This window comes from Podarcis cretensis, assembly GCF_951804945.1.
Source record: "Podarcis cretensis genome assembly, chromosome: 12".
Taxonomy (NCBI): domain Eukaryota; kingdom Metazoa; phylum Chordata; class Lepidosauria; order Squamata; family Lacertidae; genus Podarcis; species Podarcis cretensis.
The window spans coordinates 53,539,307-53,559,169 of NC_137181.1; the positions used below are offsets into that span (position 1 = coordinate 53,539,307).

Here is a 19,863-nt window from a genome sequence, read left to right on the forward strand (position 1 = left end):
TGCCGCCACATGTGGCAAGAAGTCATCCAGCATTACAAAGAGCTAATGGAAACATTTCACACCAGAGACACAGTATGCAACTGCCTTTGATTATGGAACTGTTCTTTGAGATGACAGGTTGATGCTATTAATAGTGTGGGTGCTATTCATAGATGATATTAATAGCTGCTGCAGTACTTTGCATATAAAACCCCAAGCAGGGTTTAGCACTACCAAGGATTCACCAGTGGTGGAGATGTAGAGTCGAGATGGCTAAGAGCAACGTGATGACAACTGCTTTGCTATTTCATTTGCAGAAGGTGCTGCGCATTATGAGCGAAGTTTCAAAATGACAAAATGAAAGCAGATAGCATTGGAATAAAAGAAACACATGAAACAAATGGCTGACTTGTTTGGCAGCTAGGATTTTGGTCCTAATATTTGTTGTCCCCTTAATTACAGTGTTCACATACTCAGTAAATGGTACCGCGGACTTTGGAGATGAACCGAAGAAAATAAACTCCATGCTACAGGTGATTTGTTTTAATGTGACAATAAAGCTGCAATTTTGTACCTACTTTCCTGGGAGTAAGCCCCATGGGATTCAATGGGACCTACATTTAAGTAGGCATGTATATATACTGTGCTGTAACAAATCCGAAATTAAATTTCACATTCCTATGAAGAAGGTGGTTTTTACATATAGGGCAGTTTGGGATCACATAGTAGCAAAGTGACTCCTATGAGCGTCTATGAATGAGGCCTTATTTATGCCCATGACAAAGTGATTAACAGATTCTAAAGCATGGAGCCCACTGCCAAAATCCAGAAATCTGGCAGCTTGTTAATTCTGTTTCAAAATTAGTCTAGAGACCGCGAAATAATAGATTTTCCTCATTTGGGTTCTCCATCCGGAAGTCGGGTTAAGATAAACACGGCAGTATATTTGGCTTGAACTTGACTATTACTCCCAATTGCTGTATCAACAAAACCACCCTACATCAAATCAGTACCTCATTTTCAGAGTGCATGTGGTTCAATTTGTCTATAGCTTTGTTCTATACATAACGCTACTGTTAAACAGATTCCATATCTCCTCTTCTTTCTTTCTTTCTCCACGCTGAAGGGATCTCTCAGTAAAGATGCAGTACAGACAGATGCCTATGTTGCCTTGTACAAATTTGTACCACAAGAGAATGAAGACTTGGAAATGAGGTAGACTTGTGTATTTTATTAATGGGAATTGGGAAGAACGCAGATCTGACCTGCTGTGTAGATGTGTTCGTGTAACAGCAGGGCCAAGCCAGCCCAAAGGCCACAATTCCTCGAGGGGAACACCAATAATGAGCAGAACGCCAAAGGAAAAAGTAGGTAGGGACAGAAGCCAAAGTGGACAGAGCGAGAGTAAATTCATGCAGTAGGCTGTATTCCAGCCACGCTTTCTACAGACATGTCTCTCTCCATCTTCCAGACAAGGAAAGCAAGAGGTATTATCAATGTTCAAGGACCCATTCCTGCCAGGAAAAGCACTTAAGGAGCGTTGGTGTGAGTTGTGGCCTTCAAGGAGGTTAGTGAAGGCTGAATTGAGAGGCTAGATGGCATTCCTCTCTACCTCTGCAGCTATTCAGGCTCCATCCACCACAACATCCCCGGACAATTTATTCACAGCATGTAAAAATAGAACCTGCAGGACAATACCTGACTGTGTGGCAGAAATGGATTGGTTAGATAAAAATAAAAGTTTTTTTAAAAAAGAAGTCTATTCTGTGAAGTGCCAGGCTGTCACTCAGGGCATCATCTTGCTCCTTCTTCGCCGAAAATGACAAGACCAATGAATCCAAGAGAGCCACTTTTTGTGACGATGGTTTCATATACAAATGACCTAACGAAATGCAGAAGAAATGCAGAAGTAGATAAACAGCCCCCTTTAAAACTGCAGAAAACTTTCAGGAGGAGACACTTAGGAACAGAGAAGCAGATTGCTTCCCTCTTTCTCTAGCTTACCCCAACAAATTCATTTTGGGATTTTGTGTTTGGCCTCCGGCTCAGGCATCCTGTCACTCTCGCAATCCCCATTTCCTGTGCCCAAAGAGCCATTTATCTGCCATCAGAGATGCTTGGATGTAATGTAAATCCCAGCCCCAAGTTAGATAAAATCTTTGTCTTCAGAGCTAGAGTCATCAGGTGAATCACTCTGGCAACTACTCAGCATTAGACTCCCGTCACAGTTGCCACCACCCACCTTGTCCTGCCGCTTCATCACCCCAACCATGGCAGCTGCCACCTCCTGACCAGCTGGAGAAGGAAAATTGGGCCTGAGGAACAAGTCTTGTGGTTGCCTAGTCACCCCCTCCATGCTTCCACCTCCCTTCTTAAATGCTCTCCCATCAAACAGGCCCCAACTCAAACCTCAGACTTTTACTCTTAGCTAGAAATGAGCAGCAGTTGCAGGAAATATGCCAGAGTGTTTTCCTGAATCAAGAAGGTGAAGCAGGTGTTTAGCGTTTCAAAAATCTTGATATCAAGGCAGTTCCCCTTGATGAAGAATTCCTCCCCCTCCCCCCCCCCCCCCCAGCAACCAGTAGTATCCATTTTGGCAACCATTTAGGAGAAAGTATTCACCTTTCTTTCCAGTGAGGAGCACTGGCCCAGATAGATGTTGTTGTTGTTGTTGTGATCCTCGCATGAACAGTCCCCACCATGACATTTCAACATGTATATTTTTTAATTTCCAAGTGCCCAGCTGTGCTCCTCCCTGACTATAAACAGATTACATGGGGCGTACGTGATAAGAGTTTCCCCAACATTTCTTTAACTGACATTTGATGGTGATGACCATGTCAAGAACAAGGTGCTAACCCAAAAACTAGACATGTATGAAGAATGGCGTTTTGGAATTGACACAGGGTCATCTTTTATTTGTCACTGCTGCTCTAAGTTTGGCTAAACCAACAGGCATATTGGAGCGACTTGGATTTTACTAAAGCTTCCTCACGAGGTGCTTAGGAACCTTGCAATAGGGATGCACCTAGATGTGAAAACGACAGAGAAAATGGAGATAATTGTTCACTGGATCTAGAGAGGGCATCAAAGGACTCAATGATTTCCACCCTGCTAGAGTTAGCTTCTTAACTAAGTCCCATCAAAAGCTCTAGGCAAGAGCTGGAGGACCTTTCTCAGCCTGAGGGGTTCTGGGTAACCTCCCACAGGCCAGTGTTGGGCAGGACCAAAAGTAGGAAGAGAAGATGTGGTCTGGGGAGAGTTCTGAGCCCCAGGCAGAGAGACCTGGTGGGCCACATTTGGTCCCAGGCCTGAGGTTCCCCGTCCCTGCTATAGGGCCTAAGTTAATCATGACCAGCTTATTCCACTGGCTTCACAGTGGGAACTTCAGCTGGTTCATTTAGACCAGTAGGTTTGAATCCCAGAATCCCAGATAAAACAGACAAATCATCATTAAAGTCACTTTGGGGGACTGAAGAAATTGTGGAATTCATGGGTGACATTACACATGAACAAGCCTAGCTTTCTATTTTTCTTCAAATTATCCTTGGGCTGCTTGCATAAGCTTTACAAAGCAGCTGACAATTTATCACCATTTAAAACTCAATAAAGCCAGCTAATAGTAATGTAAATTAACACAGAAAATATTGACAAACTGTGCCTTTTAACATGAAAATAAAGCTTTTAATGTTTGATGCAGGATTCCCCCCCCCCTTTGTATTTTGTTGGAAGCTGCCCAGAGTGGCTGGAGTAACCCAGTCAGAAGGGCAGCGTTTAATTTATTTTGTTGTTGTTGTTGTCATTTGGGTTATTGGTGTGTTTTTGTTTTTGTTTTATTATGTATTTTATGTTCTCATTTTGTATTTTCCCTGTTGTGAAGCGCCCTGGGATGTTTGGATGAAAAGCAGCGTACAAATTAAATGAATGAATAAATAAAATTTTGCTGAACTGAACTCAAACAAAATGCCCAATGTAATACATATTCATTTATCTAAACAACGTGTTCCCAATGCTTCTGTCTTCTGACTGTAGGCCAGGAGATAGGATCACACTTCTGGAGGACTCAAATGAAGACTGGTGGAAGGTACGATCGCAATTACCCAAGTAATGTGGAAAGAAAGAAAATGAACATTGCACGTGTGTGTGTTGGTCAGTAGTGCTGATGCACCGACAGCACGTTCCTTTGCTTCAGTGTGTTGGAGCAACATTCTGTGTGCTTAACTCTGGTCTAAGGGAACACTTTTATTCCTTGGTAGCTGCTCAATAGCTGATGTAAAGTAGTACTTTACTGGCAGTGTGGACAGTTCCCCCGCATAGAGCACCGAGTCGAGAGGGCACATAATGAATAAATAGTAATACCACCTATATTTATATGGGTGCTGTAATGGTTCTAGGGGTTGCTCGTGCGTAAGTCGTTGCCACACCTGGCTGAGTCACCTGGGTGAACCCTTTCTGTCCGGACGGCCACCCATCCGTGGCTGTCTCAATCGCTGGCAGAATCCGTCAGTGGGCGTTTCTTGAACTTCTTCCAGCAAAGAAGTTCTTTGATGCCAAGTCTCCGCCTACTCTCCCTGCGCGGAAGTCTTCTGCACAGGGAGGGTGTGGGTAGTGGAGGACCCGTGCTTTCCCCGCTGGTCTCCGGCGAGGAGTCATGGAGCCTCCTCACCGATTCCCCCATCTGCCCCCCTTCTCCACTGGTGCTACGCTGATTTCCTTCCCCCGCAGATGGGCTGCCTCTCTCCCTCCTGGGACGCTCTCCGGCATCCCTCTGGAGCCCTCCCTCCTCCTCTGGCTCCGATGGCAGTTCCCTGACAGGTATCTACTGAGAAGATCCACAAAAAGCAACTGTACCCAAAAGAATTATTGTGAAAATTAGAAATATTGGGGGGGGGGATTTTGTCCTTGCTCAGGGCGCCATATTACCAAAATCTGGCCCTATTATTGGCATTCTAAGGAAGCCTTTGCAAGGCACAGCAGCAGCAAGAAAGGGACATTGGTTGATGGGAGGATAGAAGGAAATCAAGCTTGCCAGCAGTAACCCCAGAGGCAACTTGAACTGCAACCACATGCCCCCAACTCCCAAACATCAGCACTGCCTTGTTGGCAAATTACTGCAGCAATTTAAGGGCTCTTCCCTTCTTTCTCAATCTGGGGTGCTGATTCAGAGCAGTACAGTGGTACCTCGCAAAACGAATGCCTCGTAAGACGAAAAACTCGCAAGACGAAAGAGTTTTTCATTTTCTGAGTTGCTTCGCAAGACAAATTTCACTATGGGCTTGCTTCGCAAGACAAAAACGTCTTGCAAGTTTGTTTCCTTTGCCTTGCAAGTTTGTTTCCTTTTTCTTAAAACCGTGCATTCAGGGGGTGCAGTTGCAACTTGACTTCGAGGAGCAACTCATAGCACGCAGTGTGGTAGCCTTTTTTGAGGTTTTTGAAGACTTCGGTGATTTTTGAAGCTTTTCCAAAGTCCGTGCTTCACAAGACGAAAAAATCGCAAGACGAAAAAACTCGCAGAACGAATTAATTTCGTCTTGCGAGGTACCACTGTAGCTGGAACAGAAGGATGCAATCAACCCCTCTGCCTATTTGGTGGGGGCATTATCATAACGTGAGAGACAGTGTGGTGCACCAGTTAGAGTCTCTGGAGAAATTCAGGTTCAACTCCCCACTAAGCCACATAGCTGACTGGGTGGCCTTGGACTGGTCACTGTCTCTCAGCTGTAGCTGCCTCACAGGGTGGTTTTGAGGATAAAATGGGAGGAAGGAGAACTACGTACACCGCTTTGAATGCCTTAAAAGGTAAAGGTAAAGGGGACCCTGACCGTTAGGTCCAGTCACAGACGACTCTGGGGTTGCATCGCTCATCTCGCTTTACTGGCCAACGGAGCCGGCGTTTGTCCGCAGACAGTTTTTTCCGGTCATGTGGCCAGCATGACTAAGCCGCTTCTGGCGCAACAGAGCATGGAAACCATAGCAGTGCATAGAAATGCCATTTACCTTCCCGCCAGAGCGGTACCTATTTCTCTACTTGCACTTTTTGGCGTGCTTTGAAGCTGCTAGGTTGGCAGGAGCTGGGACTGAGCAATGGGAGCTCACCTCGTTGCAGGGATTTGAACCACCGACCTTCTGATCGGCAAGCCCAAGAGGCTCAGTGGTTTATACCTTGGAGGCTAAAAATGTAATATATACAAAACAAAATGCAGTGCTGCAGCCATGCAGTCCCAGGGCAGTTATGTACCACTCAATACAATGTACTTTGTAAATATTAAATGGAAGGGACACCCCCCAAAGGCCCATGCAAATGGACCAGATGTCGTAAGGTATACAGTGTGGCCAAACCTCAGAACAGAGGTCATTTCGTCATCTGGGGGCACTACAGAAAGACCCTCTCACATATCACCCCACGAACTTCATAGGATGGCAGAACTGCCAAGAGGGCTCTCTCCATATCTATATAGGAGTAGTAACTCCTTCAGATATTTGGGCTGCATGTCATTTAGTGCTTTCTGCAACAGCATAAATAACTTGAATTTGGCTCAGAAGTCTTTTAAGATCAGGCCACTGCCTTCTGTACCAGTAGCAGCAGCTTCCAAACCATCTTCATGAGCATTACAGCAGCCCATGACTCTTCTTCTGTCATTTCACCTTCTTCACAGGGGAAAATAGAAGACCGAGTCGGCTTTTTCCCAGCAAATTTCGTTCAAAGAGTACAACAAGATGAACATGTCTTCAGGTGTATCAGAACGTTTATTGGATGCAAGGAGCAGGGCCAGATAACACTGAAAGAGAACCAAGTGAGTAAACCTGGAATTCCTTCCTGTGCATTAAAACATTGCAATCACACCTCTACTTTTCTCATGCTCCATCAAATCCCATGGTACGTACTTCCAAGAGAATGTATTATGATTGGAGATTCGAGATCGCGATACATACCTATGAAATAAATAGGCAAGCTCACACAGTCATGTTCTCCCCTTGATGTTTACAGCACCCATGATAAATTGCAAAATGGATGTCGCAGATTAAGCACCACAAGGGGAGCACTGTTACTGGACACAATACTTTCCACTAGAGACAGTTTTGTGATCTGTGGCATGTGCAAATCAGCTGTTCGTTCCAAGGAAGAGGGCTTACATTGAGTCGTAATTGAATTGGAAGTGACTACCATGGCAAATTATATGGACCTGGGTTTTTTAAATTACTGTTGCTTCCTACTAGCCCATGGCAGTCCAGCCTATGCCAGGCAGTTAAGCAGATTAATAGAAAACTAGTCTATAATAGGACAAGAGTCGTTCACGGTCTCCGTTAATTAAAAGCAATGATTAAAAAGCCAGTCCATCTTGCTAGCACCTCCACTGCCTCTCAGTCACAGCAAGTGAAAGTAATTTTTCTTCCTTTTTTTAATATTCATACAAAAAAAAAAGTCAGTTAAGTCAAAATAATGCTATTGGTTGATGCTATTAATGGATTTTGGGGAGGCACTGAGTAAAATGACAAGTACTCTGCCACTACCGTGGGAAGGAGGAGTACACAGGACATCAGGTAAGACCATTGGTCAATCTTCTAGCCCTTTTGGGAGGATACCAAAGTGCAGGGATTGCTGATGGGAAAAAAAATGCAGAATACTGCTGCGCACCAAATCAAGCCTTTGGTCCATTTAGCTCAGCATCTGCACTGACTGGTCGTAACCCTCCAGGCTTTCAAACAGAAGACTTTTCCAGCCACACCTGGACACTGGACCTGGGATGTTCTGTGTACAAAGCAGGCACTCTGTCCTTAAAGATGAACTTGTGTGATGTGCTCAGAATTTAGGGTTGCCATGTTTCAAAAAGTGAAAATCCAGACACAAAAATTGTTGAGCTTCTTTTGACAAAGTTGTTGTTTTTCTCTTTTTTTTTGGCCAAAAATCATAATAATGAAGTTTTTGAGCTGTTTTAAACGAAATTCACCAAAATCGACACCTCCGGCATGGATTGCCATACATCCGGATTATCCTAGACATTTCGGCGATTTCCTCCCAGGCACTGTTTCCAACTGCCAAATCCCAGCTATGCCTGGGGGATTCTGGATGTATGGCAACCATAGCTGTCAACCGTCCCTTACTTGGCAAGAAAGTCCCTTATCCCAGCACCGTATCCCTTATTGATGATGTCCCTTAAATTTCCCGTGTTTCAAAGGAAGCAGCTCCTCTCCCTCCCTCCCTGCCAGCCAGGGAGGAGGGAGGCTCCAACTGTGTTGCTTGGCTGCGTTGCTCACCCAATAAGGAGTCTAAGAACGACTGGGGGGTGGAGCTTGCATGCCTTGAGCCGATCAAATCGGCCGCGTTGCCTGGGGACTCGCCCTTGCTCAGCGCTTCCCAGCGGAGAGGTGACGGTGGTTTTCCTTGCTGCATCCCCTTTGCCGGGTTGCTGTTCTGTGGGAACCACCGCTCGAGGCTTTGTTTGGCTTCTGGCTGGGCTTTCTGCCTTTGGCTCGGAGGGGCTCAGAAGTTGAACATACCTGTGCTTGGAAAATCCCTTATTTTGGCTGCTGATCCTTTCGAGGCTGCTGGTCCCTTATTTTCAAATCTGTAAGTTGACAGCTATGATGGCAACCCTATCAGAATTTGGTGCATTCATTTCATGCACCAAACGTACTACATAGTGCTGACCAGCTTGCAGACCCTGTGCACGGGCGGATCATTGCCTGTGTCAGCTGCAGGAGGCCCCATGTGGTGGATCTCAGCTGGCTCACATGTGACAAACCCATCTGACCACGTTGCACACATATGAATTTACAGTACGGAGCTGCTTTCTCTTTCTTTGATACAGACATTAGACAACGAAATCACTGAACCAAACTGACTGCTAGGAACACTCATTTGCTAAGCCTGAGGTGGAGTTCCTTTGTATTTTAAAATGGCCCTGAACGTCACAAACAGGAATGTATCCTTGCTCCTTCTTACACAAACTCGCCAGCACATTAATGAGGGTTATATATGTATGGCAAGACGTGCACATACAAACCATAAAATGCCCATTGCAGGAAATGAGGAAGTTTTTATGCACAATGTTATATCAACAGCAGCAATACAAAACATCATTCAGACAGGCAGAGATATTTTTAGTGCCCTCCTAATGCATGCCGGGTCGCTTTGCCCAGACAGCAAAGCACTTTGTGTTTATATAGCTTTGTACCCTTCTGCTTTCAAGTAGATAATATAAACCCTTGGAACAAAGCTGGAGCCTGAAAGGGGTGGAAAGGAGCATGGCTTGCCCGTCGACTTTAGGAGGGCCTAGGGGAGAAATGGCACAAAGAACTCCTTCAAAACAAGTGAGCGATGCTCTGAGCTGCCCAAACACTGCAGCCACAAATAGGGACCAGTTCTGCACTAGATCCCCCTGATGTTGTGCTGGGAGTTAAATGCATGGCAGATGTGGGAAGAAAGGAAGTGCTGAGCCCAAAGCATGGGGAGATCCAGGGAGGTGGTGCAGAGAAAACTTGATTGGCTAGGGGAGATGGGGGGGGCTCTTTTAGACTGAGGCCCACATTTCCAAGGGCCACAGGCCAGTGGTAGATGAGGCCAGAGACAAAACTGAGCAGAGCAACTGGTGTGGCTTACCACTGCACAGCAAGCAACATTCCAGTCAAGCAAAAGCCAGAGGTTTCAACATACTCAGGAAATCAGACAAGGAGGCCTTTGAAGACTGCAAGAGATTTCAGGCCAACTCATTTAGGCCTGTTTTGGATTCAGGTGTCCACACACACACACACACACAAAATGCAAGGAGCCTCATGAAACTTGCTTTTCTCTAATCTCTACTTAAGGCACACAGCAGTGTTAGAATGGGTGGGAGGAAGGAGAAAATCTTGCATCATGAGGCTGAATTGGAAAGCACACATTACAAATTTTGCCTGATGGACAGCTGATTACTAAAGTGGTATTATGCAGGACCCATTGCTTCTTGTGTGGATGGGAATCCCATTGTCATGGGCTTTGAAATTTGGTTGTCTGTTTCTTTCTTTTTTTAATGAATATTTATTGGCATTTTCAAAAACCACACAAAGAAAAAATTGGACAAAAAATAACAAAAATACAGAAATCCAAAACTTAAAAAAACAATTAAAAAAAGAACACATAAAATTTCAATTACTTATTTTCATTTAACTTGTTTCTCAGACCTCCTCACACCTCCCCTCCTTGTATTCCAATTTAAATTATTAATTCAACAAATCCTTATATCCAAGCTTAAACATCAATACTTATACATCATTGCTCAACCTTAAACATTTTTCCTAAAGTCGACCAAAATTTCCCTTCCACGGCTTTCCCAAATTCCATACAGATAGCAAAACAAAGTAAAAAACAAAGCAAGTTATAGTTATATACCCTTTGGATTCCCAGACTCCACCCACCCCTTTCCTGGTTTCAGTCCCCAACAAATGTTCATTAGTCTAATATACTGTTTAGCCTGGAGATCTCACGTCCGAGGCTCTTAAATCTCTTTCAATTCCTCTCTGCCGGCCTTTTTGATAGTCCTTAATGTTAGACCCCAAATCTTGGAGAGGCTCCGGCCCAACAGGATCCATATTTTTTCCAGCCAGCCCTCCATACTTAAAGGTAAAGCCTATGGGGTACTCCAGAAATTTGGTTGTCTGTTTCAGCTCAGACCTTACAGCCACAAAGCATCGCCTATATCTATTTGGGTTCCTGAATAGAAGTGGTTTTTGAGTGTGGGATGTTTAAACTTTTCTCTCTATTCTTTGTCTACAGATCTGTATTACTTCAGAAAAGGAACACGACGGATTTATCAAAGTGTGCAGTGGAAAGAAAAAGGGCTTTGTCCCTGTAGATGCCCTAGAAAACATCTGAGTTTTCCCTGTTCAACCACTGCAGTTGTGATGTTTTGCTGGCAAGACCTGCCTGCCTCATCTTGCAATGGTAACCCCCATCGAAGCTGTCTTGCAGATGACCAAGGAAATCATATGACAATGATCAGTTGATATCAGACATTTAAGCAACAAGAGATGGCTGGTCAACAACAATCAGGAATGGAGCCAGACAAGAGTGGTATGAGGCTTAGGAAAGGAATAGCTTGTTTACTTTTTAAAATAAGTGAAAAGTTAAACTGGATAATTTTTTTGAGCAAGGCTGCTAACTATTACACTGATGGGAACAGACAACTAAACTTAGATTTGCACCCTGTTCACGTGTCTTAAGAAAACTGTTTGGGACTTCTTTCTCGTTTGAAGTGTGATTGAATGAGTAAGGGTTCAGACCTTTTCCTTGTATTACTACAGCTTGAAGTATATAGTGTGAGTCTGGTCCTAAAATGTTGTCTATGGTTTTAGCGAATCGGCATAATGTTTGGTTCTGACTTTTTTCAGTTTCAGTAACAAGGCAGTTTGGATGAATTGTGGAGCTGCTGGTTTAGGAAACAGTTTGTGGTCTGGACTTCTCTGTGATTTTTGATATATGTTGCTGTGGCGATCTTGTACGTCCTTTGGGTTTCTTGTATACAAGCAAAGATTTTAGCACATGTTGGATGTAAATGTTTAAACAGCTGATGAACAAACACTGTTTCCCCAAAGCAGGCCTACTCCAAAATAGTCTTTCCTTTTCCTTCTGTAGGAAAGAGTCAGCTCTCAGAAACAAGAAACTGGGTTGCAGAATTTTTCTATTTTTCTGATATTGTTTGAGCATATTTTTTAATATATATGTGTATATAGCATGTTCCTGTTTATATGGTTAACCAATTTCATTTCACAACAGGGGGAAACAGATTCTAGCTGACAAAAAACAATGAGTGGAATAAAAACGTACTGAGCTAATACATTTGTGAACAAAAACAACCAAATTCAAAAGGCCAAAGGTGTTAACAATTCACCTTGAAGCACATGCCAGAAGCAAGCCAACATAAAGTTAGGCATATTTCAGCTTATTGACTTACAAGACTTAAGCACGCCTAGTTTTGGAATCTGGCCACAGATGGAAACTGTAGCTATAAAACCAGAATTTCACCCACTGTTTCAAAATGTGGTTCAACGAGCAATCTAGTGAGACGTTCTGTTGGCATCAAGGAATTATCCTTGAAGCTGTGCAGAATTTATGTAGGTGTAGGTACAAGGTACACAAGAATTCAGAGACTTAAGTAACAAGGAATCTATTGTTGCCCAACATTTACTGTTTTAAGAGTTCCAAGCCCCTCTCGTTCTTCTTTTTATAAATCAACTATCTAGAAATTCCCCTTTGAACAAGTTTTATCAGCATGTTTAAAATGTGCACACAGTCTCAAAGGCAATATAAACATAAGGGAAGGAAAAGAAGGTGGTGAGAGAGTTACACTTGTAAAGGATGAAAGAGTTGCAGACAATGGCAGTTTCCCCTTAGCCAACTGACCTTGGTATCGTGTGTGACAGCTCCACAGAAAATCATGTGCCGCCCTTAAAACACTTCAGCTCTTTGGCTGAAGAACAGGGTTGGCTAACCTGAGGCCCAGGAGATATTGCTGGACTGCAACTCCCATGATCTCAGACCACCAACTCTGCTGGCTGGGGCTGATGGGAGTTGGAGTCCAAGAACTTCTGGGAGTTAGCCACAGGTTAACCACCCCTGCTGATGAAAAACAACAACTCCACAGTTGTACACTTTTGAAAACTGCTTAGCTGGCAGCTCTTAAGCAAGAAGCACGTAGCTGTATTCCAGTACCTCTAAGTACATCTGTTCAACCTTCACCTCTTGCCTTGCACTCCAATCTGTGGCTGAAACCCAGTGCGTATTTGCTACCAGAGATGGTGCAACTGGGAAGTTCATGGCCACTTTTTTGTACTTAGCAAAGGGCTCCTGTGTCTAGCATATACTCAACTCTGCATCCCGATCCTGCAGTTACATTTGCCGACATGGAAATGCTGAATGTGTGCATGGCTCATCCGTACAACAGGAGCCATATGTGGGCTTATAGGTCCATGTATATATTTGAGTAGCTTGAAGAAGTTTGCCTATCACTGTATGGAGTAGAATTGGACACTGATGACAACCATTCCATCCATTTTCTAGCTCTTGAACATGTAAATAGTAAAGCCATCCCTAAAAAGAGAAGGGGGATTCAGCTTCATATCTTTTAATATATATACTATATATATATATATATATTTGCAATTCCTTTTTTTTTTTTGCATAGGAAAACCAGGCAACTTAAAATGTAATCCTATGCATGTCTGCTCAGAAATTAAGTCTGACTGAGTTCAATGAGGTTTACTCCCAGGTAAGTGGCTATGGGATTGCAGCCTTAGTGTTAGGAAACAAAAGTCCCTTATAACAAAGGGGAAGAACAGCAGGCACATTATCGACACAGCCTCTTTTATGTCATGGCTTTATTTGACATTTACTGATCTGAGCAAAATGGGGTCCTGCAATGCTTGCCGAAAAATCAAACTCAGTGCTATAGTTAGTGTCTTCTGATCCGCAAAGATTAGGTCAAATTATACATCCATCCATACATGCTACTGTTTACTTGAATGCAACATACTGTTTTTCTGTCCTGTTTCAGAGGCTTCTGTTAATTTCAAGTTCCTCCTTCAATCCTGCTTCATAGGATAAAGATGAATATTAATTTCAGTTCACAATAGCCTTTAATCAACGTCTCATTTCTTTTGATACTAAGCAATAAAATAAAGATTTTTTTAAGAAAAAAATTCCTGAATTAACCATACTGTTATAAACTGATGCATATCACTGTTCTCATGTTCCTTTGGTTCATCAAAGAGGCTTGTATTAGGTAAAGGGACCCCTGACCATTAGTTCCAGTCGTAACCAACTCTGGGGTTGTGGCGCTCATCTCGCTTTATTGGCCGAGGGAGCCAGCGTACAGCTTCCGGGTCATGTGGCCAGCATGACTAAGCCACTTCTGGTGAACCAGGGCAGCGCACGGAAACGCCGTTTACCTTCCTGCCGGAGCGGTACCTGTTTATCTACTTGCACTTTGATGTGCTTTCGAACTGCTAGGTTGGCAGGAGCAGGGACCGAGCAACGGGAGCTCTCCCCGTTGCAGGGATTCGAACCACTGACCTTCTGATTGGCAAGCCCTAGACTCAGTGGTTTAGACCACAGCGCCACCTGCGTCTAATGTGCACATCAACGTACACAGGAAAAATGGATCTGTGTGATGCACATGCACATTAACACACTGGTGTGTGCCCAGCCCTCGTGTGTCCCCAAGGCAAATGCATATAGAGCACCAGGATGTACACATTGGTCCTTGGTAACATTGTAAATTAGTGCCTCACAGAGGGTTTTATTCTCTTCCCTTTGCCCTGCATGTGTGCAGTTACAACAGATATAGCACTAACAAGCTGATTAGTTTTGGATAGACGAGCTTTTGTGTGACACTGGATCACAGGAAAAATTAATTTCAGAGGCTAGATGTTCGCATCTAATTTAATATGCTGTTTAATAAAGAACCCACAGTCACTGGAAAGAGAACATGCACTTTGTCCTCTTCCTTAGATAGGAGAGTTCTCATACAGTGCACATTGCCACCTCCTTCCCTGAAGAACACAGAATACATCTTCCAGCTCTAAATGCTGCTGAACCTGTTTTTTCTCTCACTGAGTTTTGTCATAGTGTGGGCCTTTGGTACATGCAACCGAACATGTTTCAACTGAGCTGCTCAATTTATATCGGCACATTTTGCTTAAGTAGCCACAAAGGACCCCCTTTTACAATGAACTTTGCAATGCACAATTAAGATGGGGACATGTGTTGCTGCTGTCACTATGTCACCCCAAAAGGCTGAATTCTTTGCCAAAATACTTTGTCCTTACCTAGTGACATCAGCTAAGGTCCACTTTGTAACATACTGTCTACTGTCTACATCTGTCTACATCATCAATTAGCAGAGCAATGATAATGGATGCTCTGATCAAACATGTATACATCTCTCTTTTAGGTTCTGCTCGTTTTCAATTTACAGGGTGTGATGATAAACAAAACACATTAGCTTTTTCTTAGGCATAGTGTTTGGCATACCCTATCGCTTGATAGATTGTGAAGCTGAGGCTCCAATACTTTGGCCACCTCATGAGAAGAGAAGACTCCCTGGAAAAGACCCTGATGTTGGGAAAGATGGAGGGCACAAGGAGAAGGGGACGACAGAGGACAAGATGGTTGGACAGTGTTCTCGAAGCTACCAGCATGAGTTTGATCAAACTGCAGGAGGCAGTGGAAGACAGGAGTGCCTGGCGTGCTCTGGTCCATGGGGTCACGAAGAGTCAGACACAACAAATCTCTTGATAATCTCCACAATCTAACCAGGGCCAGTGTCAGAGAATGAGCCACCTGAATCACTGCTGTCTTCTCTTCATGATGATGGTGGCTGATCTCCATGTCTCCCCCTCACAGCTTACTTTCCCTAGACCCACTCCATGACTTTTCTTCTCGCTTATATCATACCCTCCAACATTTCTCCAATGAGGTAAAGACACCTGACAGTTAAGTCCAGTCGCTAATGACTTTGGGGTTGCAGCACTCATCTCACTTTACTGGCGGAGGGAGCCGACGTTTGTCTGCAGACAGGTTTTCCAGGTCATGTGGCCAGTATGACTAAGCCGCTTCTGGCGAAACCAGAGCAGCGCACAGAAACACCATTTATCTTCCCGCCAGAGTGGTACCTATTTATCTACTTGCACTTTGACGTGCTTTCAAATTGCTATGTTGGCAGGAGCTGGGACTGAGCAACAGGAGCTCACCCCATCGCGGGGATTTGAACCGACGACCTTCTGATTGGCAAGCCCTAGACTCAGTGGTTTAGACCACAGCGCCACCTGCGTCTAATGAAAATAGGGGTGTCCTATTCCTTATTATTGTTATTACCCTGCTCATCTGACTGGGTTGCCCCATTTTCCAACATATATAAAAACATAATACAACATTCTGGGATCAAATCAGAAACCGGGATGGCTTCTGTAAATCCAGGACTGTCCCTGGAAAACAGGAACATTTGGAGGGTCTGTTATATGACAGCATATATGACAGCAGCAGTGGTGAGGCCCTCCATCATCTCACTCTAGAAAGCGCCAAAAGGCCCCTTTTTGGAGCCACCAGCCTCCGCTTCTGCCTCTGATTCTGAACTGCTCTCTGCCACAGCCTCTTCCTGCTCACTAAACCCTGTTACCTCTTCAGCTTCTGACCCTTCCTCCTCCTTGTCTGCTTCCTCTTCTCCCTCTGACCACTCTCCTGGCTCTGAGCCTTCTTCCCCTGCAGCTCAGGCCTCCCATCACTCCTCTGCATCTAGCCAGTCCACGACATATACAGCGGCAAAGTTGTGAACAGACGGAGTGATTTTTAAGAGGGAAATCAGTGAGAGGAGAGGTGGTAGTTTTCTTCAAATGCTCTCCCTCTAACTGTGATTCCAGAAAATGTGGTTGCTCTTCCAAGGAGCCCCCAGCTGCCTCCACTGATGTTTAGAAATTTCACATGCTAAATTAAAATATTTTGTACATCTAACAAAAAGACTACGAAACCTTCCCAAAACCAAACATTTCTGTTTCAACTGTGGTATGTTAATTTAAATGAAGATCCCCTTTATGTCTTCATAGTGTCTCAGTACTAAAATGTTACGTTGTTGGCACAAACCAGTTAGCACATTTTAACACATACTCCATTTGCCATATTTCAGCAAAGTATAAAATGCTGGACAAATAATCATTTTCCTAAGTGGAATGTACTGTCAGCACATCCTCCATGGTTAACTACAAAAATAAATCATCCAGCAAGACACCAGCCCATTGTTATTTTGAATCCATTTATAAACACTGATAAATAGCAGCAAGTAAAGTCTACAACTGAGCCAATGTTGTTCAACAGTCTTCTAAAAGTGGGATGTGATTGGGTCAATTAGAGCTAAAAGCCAGAAAGAAAGCCAGAAGAGCAGAGATGGAAAAGGATAGACTTAAGAAAAAAGGATACACACAACAAAAGCAAAAGCGTCTAATTCTGTGTATTCAATTGCATGCCCAAATCAAAAAATCCCCATTTCCCACCCACCAGCTGCAAAAGACTATCTTTATGGTGAATGCCTATCTGGGTCACCATACAAGGAATACCTCAGTGAATCCCCCCGATGATTAGGGATTTGTGCGTGATTGGAATGTCCCTGCTAAACAGGGACATCCCCTGAATGTTCTTTCGGATACAAGCCTTGATAGCTCAGATGGTGTACAGCATGAGACTTTTAATCTCAGGGTTGTGGGTTGGAGCCTCACGTTGGACAAAAAGTTTCCTGCATTGCAGGGGCTGGACCAGATGACCCTTGTGGTCCCTTCCAACTCTTAACAGTTCTCTGATTCTAGGTATTCTTTCAAAGCAGCTTGAGTAGACATAAAACATCTGCAGGAAAAACAAAAGGCAGACGAAAATGGGCTTCCTGCAGTATAAAGTAAAACCTAGATAGCTTGTAGTAAGCACAAAATGGGACCTGCAACAAAATCTATCCATTAGGGATGCTTCCTTCCAGGATTCTGGCCAGCCAGTTGTTGCTTTTTCTTTCTTTTTTTAAATAATTTTTATTAACTGGCCAATCACATCAAATTAAATCACATCACATAAATTCCAAATTACAAAGCCAAATTTTTAAATTTTGTTGGGGGAACCCATACTTCAAGATCCAAAGGGGGATTCAGATCATCTTCTTATTACTGCATTAATGTCCAAATCAGTCCCAATCAGTCCAGACAAAGTTCATAATTCTATCCAGTCTTATCTTGGTGTTTCCACATCATATCTTGTTCATATAATTTCTCTTTTCCCTTTACGATCTCTTCTGTTAGTCTCCTTAAGCCGGTAAGCAAGTATAATGATCCTGTGTGGATTTCCCGTTCCTCCAAACTAGGTGCAGATGGTTTCCATATATCTCCTTCGTAGAGAACATCGCTCTTTCCATCATAAATTAGGCATTGTCACTCTTAAGTCCCACTGAGAAGTTGATTTCTCTCTTTCTCCTCCCAGACCCAAGAGCTCCATCAGTGCCTCCCAAAATGGCGACGGCATTTTTAACTGCGTCATTCCAAAACTCTTAGCTTTCCAGCTTCGTCTTGAAACATTGCTTTGGTTCGAAAGTTTGTCTCCACACAGTCTTAAATCCACAGCTTAAGTCCTTAATTTCTGACTCATTAGGGGAGGGGATTCTTGTTTAATCACATAAGAAAAGGAAAGGCAGGTTTTTTCCCCTCCCCCCTCAGTCATTTGTCGTACCGTATCTTGACGTATCTTCTCATATTTTATTTGTCTTGTTATCAGAGATCTCTTCTGTCAGCAGTCTTTACTCCCCCTTTTTCCTTGAAGTATGTGCAATTTATCTCGTCCAAATTGTTTCTTTTGAAGATTGTTGCAACCAGAGGCGCGGATCAGAGACGGCATCGAGGAGTGCCGGAATCCCACAGGAGGGCTTTGTGCCTAGTGCCCCCACCCCCACAAATTCGGGGGTGGTATAGGGCACAGCAGGCAAGGGCCGTCCCACCACAATCCTGGGGGGGTTAAGGAGGCTAATTACCCCCATCATAGCCTCCAAATTACCTCGTGTGGGTCGGAGAGATGTTATTGTCAGCCATCTTCCGATGCGCCACCTAGTGCCCCCCCCCCCCCAGTTGTTGCTTTTTTCAGGACAAACCATTTCCCGTCCCCAGCTTTCAGGATTTTCTCCTCCTCTCCAACAGCATCTCACAGATGCTTAGGACAGTGAAGTCAGTGGGTTCCATTCACACAGCAGATTTCTATTTGTACATAGACTTTCCCCTTGCTGCCTCTGCAGCCCTGGAGCAGATTTTGAGGGTACGTGAGGAAAGGAGAGGAGGAGGAGGCCCAGTTGCACAAGCAGCATTTTCATGCAGCATTGGGTATAGCTCTATACAGGGGTGCCAACTTGAATAAAATATTGTGGGGGGGCCAGGTAAGCCCCACCCTGCATAATCGATCACAAGATGCTGTGCACACACATCATATGAATGGCAGTGCCCATCATCTTTGGAAGAGCCCGACCCCCTCAAATATTTTATTGGGGGGGGGTGAAGCCCCACAGGCCCTAGGAGTTGGCTCCTATGGCTCTATATTTGAAACGGGGGGGGGGGGGCGTGTTGCCCTCCTGTCCTTTGCTTCTGACCTTATAGCTCTATGTTTTCCTATATCTTTGTGCTACTCTAGGACCATGGCCTTTGCAGGGAGTGAGACTGCTCAAAATATTAATTACGTGACAGCAAAGAGCTCTGGGCTGCTTTCTCTGTTTAGAAAAGCCATCCTTTGCTGTGCTATAGGTTAAAAACTTTGCTTAAGGTTTGTTTGTTTCAATCCTACATTGTTCTGCCTTAATATTTAAAAAGCCAAGCTCTTCAGAACCCTGCAGGCATTGAGGCTGAGAAAGGCTCATGGGGCTTGAAGGTAGCAAAGACTGCCCTAGACCTCTGGAGAGAAAGAACAACACATCCAAAATTGATTGGCAGGCAGAAAGGCAATTCATGGCTCTATATGCCTAGGGGGGCTTAAGGTAGCGGTCAGCAAACTTTTTTCAGCAGGGGGCTTGTCCACTCTTCCTCAGACCTTGTGGGGGGGCGGACTATATTGGGGGGGGGGAATGAACAAATTCCTATGCCCCACAAATAACCCAGAGATGCATTTTAAATAAAAGGACACTTTCTACTCATGTAAAAACACATTGATTTCTGGACCGTCCATGGGCCGGATTGAGAAGGCAATTGGGGTGGATCCGGCCCCCGGGCCTTAATTTGCCTACCCATGGGCCTTAAGCAAACCAGTAAGAGGGTTGTTTTGTGTTGTGTGAGTTGCATGGTGGACAGGGGGAGGGCGGGGGGGAGAGAGAGCTGAGCTCATGTACTGACGGAAACTTCAAGAACTTA

General features: G+C 44.2%; 1 protein-coding gene across 1 annotated transcript in view; it reads left to right on the forward strand.

The window, feature by feature from the left end:
* Window positions 1–13,653, forward strand: part of STAC (SH3 and cysteine rich domain) — a gene marked incomplete at its 5' end in the record, with an annotated part of 81,121 nt that extends 67,468 nt beyond the window's left edge. The window contains 5 exons of the mRNA XM_079948257.1: window positions 442–512; window positions 1,106–1,194; window positions 4,012–4,063; window positions 6,636–6,773; window positions 10,733–13,653. Coding sequence (XP_079804383.1) covers window positions 442–512; window positions 1,106–1,194; window positions 4,012–4,063; window positions 6,636–6,773; window positions 10,733–10,831 — 449 coding nt within the window. The 3' untranslated portion in view covers window positions 10,832–13,653. The remainder of the gene's footprint in view (window positions 1–441; window positions 513–1,105; window positions 1,195–4,011; window positions 4,064–6,635; window positions 6,774–10,732) is intronic.
* Between the last annotated feature and the right edge of the window lie 6,210 nt (window positions 13,654–19,863).